Below are 6,677 nucleotides of genomic sequence, written 5' to 3'. Positions count from 1 at the left end.
TGCACTGCTATTGACCGAGACATGGCTCACCCCGGACTCCCATCCGGACATTCTAGCTGCCCTACCTCCAGACTATTACATCCTTAATGTCAATCACCCTTTGAACCGCCCTGGAGGCGGAGTAGCGGCCATTATTCATAAAAAGTTCAGATTTCTCACTTCCGCTTCGCTTACCTTACCTGGGACAGATAACATAGTCATCAGCTTGGAAACTGAAGGTGGTGCCCTCGCACTTGTATTACTCTATCGCCCCCCTCTGTCGATGCCATCTTTCCCCTTATCCTTGAGCGAACAGGTAGCTGACCTGCTTACTCATAACTCTAGAATCACCATATTTGGCGACTTCAATTACTGGTACGACAACAACCTTGCAGGGCCTCACGCTACTGAGCTTTTTGAAACTCTGACCAGTCTGAATTTGACACAACACATTACCCTACCTACCCATACCAAAGGTCACATTCTTGATCATGTCTGGACCCACAACCTCGCCCTGTCTCGCCCAATCATCTCCCCCTGTCTCTGGTCAGATCATCACCTGATAGAGGTTACCATCACGATCAAAGGGAGCATTAAGGCCCCTACCCTTCCTGGTGGACAATGTCGTAAATGGAACTCCTACGACTCCCAGGGGTTTCTCGACTTTGTGGCCAACACCCGCCCCACCATTAACCCAGCATCTGGTATCGACTCTATGGAAACCGCAATAACCACCTGGCTGCAAGCGGCCAGTGACAAATTCGCTCCTCTTACCAGATTTGCTCACACTAGGTATGGCAATTCCCATCGCAGGTTTTCTGAGGAGCTTAAAGCTCAAAAATTAAAGTTACGCCACCTTGAACGCAACTGGAGACGGGGTTACTCCAAGGAGGACCGCGCAGAGTATGTGAGGGCCCGCAATGAATATAAAAACGCTATTACTAAAGCTAAGGCTTCACATATCTCTGAAAGAATCGACTCAGCCCGTAATAAATCCAAAGAAATCTTTAAAATCATGAATGATTTCTCATCGGATCATAGAATACTTCCCTCCCAGGCTCCAACCCAAGACACTTGCAATGCGCTTAATACTTATTTTATTCAGAAAATCGCTGACATCAAGAACGCTATCTCTCCTTCCATTCCCTCTAGTCCCTCAGACTCCTCCCCTCTCAACCCTTGGACCTTCACTCAGTTCCCAGCTATCACCCCCAGTACACTTACTGAGCTCACAACTCGTATTAAATCGGGTTCTCCCAAGGACTGTTGTCCTCCCCCGGTCCTTAGGGCAGTCTTTTCAGCTTTACCCGACAGCATTCTTCCCCTCTTGAACACCTCCCTAAGTACTGGTACGGTCCCCTCCGTGTTCAAACAGGCCATACAAGTTCCCCTCCTAAAAAACGCCGGAGCTGACCCTGCCAATTCTGCCAATTATAGGCCCATCTCCCTCCTACCTTACACCTCTAAACTTCTGGAGGCCCATGTGACAACTTGCCTGTTGGCATTTATAGAAAGTTCTGGTTTCCTGGAACCTAACCAAGCCGGCTTCAGACCAGCTCACTCTACCGAGGCAGTTATTCTAAAAGTCATTGACACTCTTCGGGAGAATGCCGACAGAGGGTCCCCACAGGCACTGGTCCTTCTGGATCTCTCGGCCGCGTTCGACACGGTGGACCATGACATTCTTCTCCACCGTGTCGGACAAGCAGGTATCCAGGGCCCTGCACGGGATTGGATTAAGTCCTTCCTTTCTGGCAGAGTGCAAACAGTCCATCTAGGCCCCTTCACTGCAACCCAGGTACCCACCACCTGTGGAGTCCCTCAGGGATCCTCCCTCTCACCACTACTTTTTAATTTAACCTCCGACCGTTAATTCACTCACTTAGCAACTGGAACTGCACTGTCCTCAATTATGCAGATGACATGCAGATTATTTTTCCATTAGACACCCTTGATGTCGCATCTAACTTCCAGGCAGTAATGCTGCACATCCAACAATGGATGATCTCCAACCAGCTTAAATTAAATCCGGAGAAAACGGAACTCATCCTGCCTGGCACTAGCTCGGCACACTGGGGACCTCAATTCTGGCCAGACGAGCTGGGCACTGCTCCTACTCCGTCGAGTGCAGTAAAAAGTCTGGGCGTTACTATTGACAATGACCTCTCTCTTAAAACCCACGTCGGAGCCATTATCTCAGCCAGCATGTTCCAGCTACAAAAAATCCGAAAAATTTCTCACCTGCTTTCCCATGAGGCCTTGGTGCAAATCGTCATTTCCCTTGTCCTCTCCCGCCTCGACTTTTCCAACTCTCTTCACTGGGGCCTACCCAGGTCCCTGCTCCACCACCTCCAGATGGTGCAGAACCAGGCAGCAAGACTCATCTGTAAAGCCCCTAAATGCCAATCTGCTAGACCCCTTCTGTCCAAGCTGCACTGGCTGCCCATTGAACAAAGGGCTGCCTTCAAAATTGGATGCCTAATCTACAAGGCCCGGCAGACCAAGTGCCCAGCCTTCCTGAAATCCCTCATTAACCCACACTGCCCGGCTCGTAACCTCCGTTCTGCCCACCTCCACCTCCTCACCATCCCGGTGATCAAGTTACAAAAACTGGGTGGCCGGAGATTCAGCTTCCCTCCCCCTACACATCAAAACTTCTGACACTTTGCTGAGTTTCAGAAAGAGCTTAAAGACCTGGCTCTTTTCGAACTCCCACTAGCTCTCAGTCCTACCCCAATCTCAATCTCAGCGCCAGGAAACCTCCGGTGTCAGTGCGCTTTATAAATTCAGCTTAACATAACATAACATAACATAACAATGTACTTAAGGCCTTTGAGGGTATTGTCACCAAGGTGGGAACCCTGATATCTATTTGTGCACAAAGACCATCACCTAGAGACCCCAAGTGGTTTGACTGTCTATGCTCGAAAGCTGCGAGATAGCTAAAGACGGGTCTGAAGTCCAGCCCCAGAGATCAATCCCGGATCAGGCTTCTCCGCCTTAATTACAAAAGGGCCATGGCAACTCGGAAAACCGAAGTAAAGGACGCCATTTGGAAAGAGCTCCTAGCGCCCAGGTACACTAGGTAACTGCTCGAAATTCTGGGGAATAATCAACAGACCCCTATTTGAGAGGGAAGGGGCGGACGTCATCGGCACGAACATCACAGAAGATGACTAGGTACAACATTTCGGTTCCATATTTAAGTGCACTACGTCCAAGTTATAGCCCCAGTTGGGAGGAAGTAAAGAAATCCTGCCCCCGTTCACGTCGTGTGAGGTTGAGAAAGGCATTTCAGGCCTGACCTGTAACAAGGCTCCAGGCCCGTATTTGCTTGCCCCCAGACCTTTTCAAATCAAACCAGTCCCTCTGGACTCCGGTCCTCATGGCTGTGCATAATGCAGCGGTGGTGGAAGGTTGCCCGGAGTCATGGGGTACCTCCACAATTGTCCCAGTTTTCAACAAGGGAGATCGTAATAGCACTAGTTGCTATAGACCGATCTCCCTGCATGGAGTACCACTGAATAGACTGTCCTCCTGGGCAGAAGAAAATAGAGTCATCTCTGATATCCAATAAGGGTTTCGCCCGGGGCACTCCACCTTGGCACAATGCCTCAACCTGTATATGATCCTTGGGAAGTACACCGTCACCCGTAAGGGTGCCATCTACATGGCGTTCATGGACCTTTCCTCCGCATTTGACTGTGTCAAAGGGGGGAAATTGTGGCAGTCCATTGGGCGCCATGGGGGTGGATGTCACTCTGGTCAACTTCCTGAGGGATCTGCACAGGGACACCAGGGAGAACATTAGATTCTCCCAGGACCTCGGGATTTCACTGTTGACCGGGGAGTAAGGCAAGGATGCATCTTAGCCCCTTTTCTTTTTAATCTATATATTAATGAGCTAGATAAGACTCTGACCGAAACTGGGGTGGATTTCTCATATATAGGGCCTTCCATCCTGCTTTATGTGGACAATGCGGTCCTTCTGGCTAGAACCGCAAGAGGCCTGCGGTCTCTATCGAATGCCTTCCGAAGCTTTATGGCTGACCGCGATCTAGCCATAAACAACTCTAAATCCTACATACTAAAGGTTGAGATCCGCCCGAAGCTTAATTACCTTTTATTGTAAATAATGAAAAAGTGCCCATAACCACAACTTTCTCCTACTTGGGTGTCCTATTCGATGACCATCTAAATTGGGGCGCCCTAGTTGTGAGAAAAGGAGGAGAGATTACACGGGCGAATGCCGCTATCTTCAGCTTTGCAAACTAAATGGGCAAGCGCCCAATCGCCACATTGCTGAAATTATTTCAGGCAAAAAGCGTTGCAATTGGCAGTTATGGTAGTGAGTTATGGGGATATGTAGCTGCCAAGGGCATCCAGAAGGCGGAGAACAACTTCTTAAAACAGATATTGCGAGTACCTAAAGGAACTTCAAATTTAATTACTCATGAAGAAACCGGGCTCCCATTCATTGGTGACACTTCAGCTATGCGCCCTTTGCTCTTTTGGCTTAAGTGCTGGTTAAATAAAGATCTTACCCTTAATCACCAGCTGCTCAAAGAGGCTTGTCCTTGGATAACATGCGTAACATCCCCTGGCTAAAATATTTAAAAACCTGTTTTAATGAATTGGGGCGTCTAGACCTTTTTTTAAGTCCTGACACGATCACCGTTGGGGATGTGGTTTATGTAAAAAACACATTTTCTCTATGGCAAAAATTAAACAGAGATGGGGCAGATTTGGCAAAATCCAGCGTACGTAAATTAATGTTACTTAAAAATGTTCAATCGCTGGAACCATACCTTACATGGCCCCTCTCTTCCTATGAGCGGTTCTTATTAACCAGGTTTAGGTTTCATTATTATCACCTCCTACTTGCTGTTCCAAATGGAAGCCATAGAGTTATTTATTTATTTTAGTATTTGTAGAGCGCTGTGCAACCCTACGGGCATCCTGGCGCCGTGTACATGTTGCTGAAAAACACTGTGCATCAGAGGTAGAAAGGATAACATTAGATTCTGGTAGTTAGATTTTAGGGAAGAGCCATGTTTTCACCTTTTTTCAAAAGGCCATCAGTTCATCTGTTTTCCTGATGTCGATAGGTAGTCTATTCCACAGATGAGCTGCAGCTATGCTGAAGGCTCTGCCACCATAAGTGATTTTCTTAATCCTGGGTATACTTATAAGATTAGAGGATGAGGATCGAAGGGACCGTGTGGGTTTATACCATCTACATTTGTTTTGAAGTGGTCGGGGGCCCATCCCATGCACTACCTTAAAGACAATGCATAGGGATTTGAAACAGATCCTCTGATGTACAGGCAGCCAGTGTAAGTCAGCCAGAGCGAGGGTAGTAGAGGATCTTCGCTCTCTGGAGAGTGCCAATTTTGCTGTAGCCGCCTGGATGCTCTGAAGTCTGGAAATCAAGTAGGCAGGGGATTCCAGTAGCAGAGCATTACAGTAATCCAGGCGGCTGAGAATGGTACTCCTAACTATGGTGGCTCTTACCTGTGTTGGTAAAAGGGGTAGCAGCTTTTGCAGTCCTCGCATTAAAGCAAAGCAGCTACTCGCCTGCTTATTAACATTGGTCCCTAAACTCAGACTGTCATTAAAATTGACTCCGAGAGGTCAGGTGTTGTCTCCCTGTGGCTACGATGACTCATCTCCACAGGACCTGAAGCACTTTATGTTTTTTTGCCACTACTATGATGTTCCCCGGAGGTTTTTTTTAAAGCCCCTTTTTAAAAAGATGAATTTTACCCAGGTTCGCCCAGACCTTTGCTTCCTGCAAATGATAAAACCAGAATGTACCCTATTTGTGGTTGGATTATTAAAATCGGCATTGAGACTTAGAAAAAGCTTCCCGAATAAATGGCTCCCCACACTGTGGCTACTGTATTAATTAAAATGTTACCTTAGAGTTTCCACACATTGTATGGACGACAGTTTTTAACATGTTCGTGTCATTACTCGAATGAATTGTTTATAATATTTGTCCATGACTAATGTATATGTTTTTTAAACTGCTTCTTTTTACTGTTGTAACTTTGCTTTTATGGTTTTATGTTTGTAAAACCGAATAAAGTATTTTGAATTTGAATTTGAATCAGAAGTATTCCTGACAGGAACACAGGATTGAGTCCCCATGAAATCATCATGGGAAGAGCAATGAGACAGGCAATTATGCCAGGACATAGATTACTGAATATAACTGATGATCTGGTATTGGACTATTGCAAAGGATTGACTGACCTAGTGCGTTCTATCTCTCACCAGATTAGGTGAAGACACAGTGACCAGGCAGCCGGATCAAGCTCATGATTTGAATCCTTAAGATTGGGTGGAGATAAAGAACAGTTGTATATTTGAACAGCCTGGAGCCAGAGACTCTAGATAGTTTGACAACCAACAACCGAGCACAAGTCAGGAGGACTGGGTGCCCATAGTTGACATACCTGAAGTCTTCATCAAAACACGGAGAAAGGCAAAGTTAGAAGAACACGAGAATATGGATCAGACAGAAATAGAAGAACATGCTCAGAAAGAATTGAACAAAGAAACTGAAGATTCTGAGCAGGACCTGATAAGGACAGAAGAACATACTCAGGCAAACGAAGAAGTCATAAGACCTGACCAGGGACACACAAGTGTAGAAGAACATGTTCAGGCGGCAAAAGACAAAACTATAAAAA

The 6,677-nt window shown here is 46.6% G+C and overlaps 1 protein-coding gene across 1 annotated transcript; it reads left to right on the top strand.

Moving 5' to 3' along the window:
• Nucleotides 1–262: 262 nt before the first annotated feature.
• LOC147701395 (uncharacterized) lies at nucleotides 263–6,319 on the top strand. Its single transcript, XM_086929344.1, has 2 exons — nucleotides 263–1,599; nucleotides 6,262–6,319. The coding sequence occupies exons 1-2, from the start codon at nucleotides 263–265 to the stop codon at nucleotides 6,317–6,319; spliced, it is 1,395 nt and encodes a 464-aa protein (XP_086785470.1).
• Nucleotides 6,320–6,677: the final 358 nt, after the last annotated feature.

This window comes from Lissotriton vulgaris, chromosome 7, assembly GCF_964263255.1.
Source record: "Lissotriton vulgaris chromosome 7, aLisVul1.2, whole genome shotgun sequence".
Taxonomy (NCBI): Eukaryota; Metazoa; Chordata; class Amphibia; order Caudata; family Salamandridae; genus Lissotriton; species Lissotriton vulgaris.
Note: the sequence above shows the minus strand (reverse complement) of the source record. Positions and strands in the feature narration are given on the sequence as shown.

What these genes read in the sequence shown, in the direction of transcription:
- LOC147701395 (XM_086929344.1), top strand. Translation starts at nt 263, where the DNA reads ATGCCATCTTTCCCCTTATCCTTGAGCGAACAGGTAGCTGACCTGCTT. An exon ending in CGGGAGAATGCCGACAGAGG is followed by an intron (nt 1,600 to 6,261) that starts GTCCCCACAGGC and finishes ATCTCTCACCAG; the next exon opens with ATTAGGTGAAGACACAGTGA.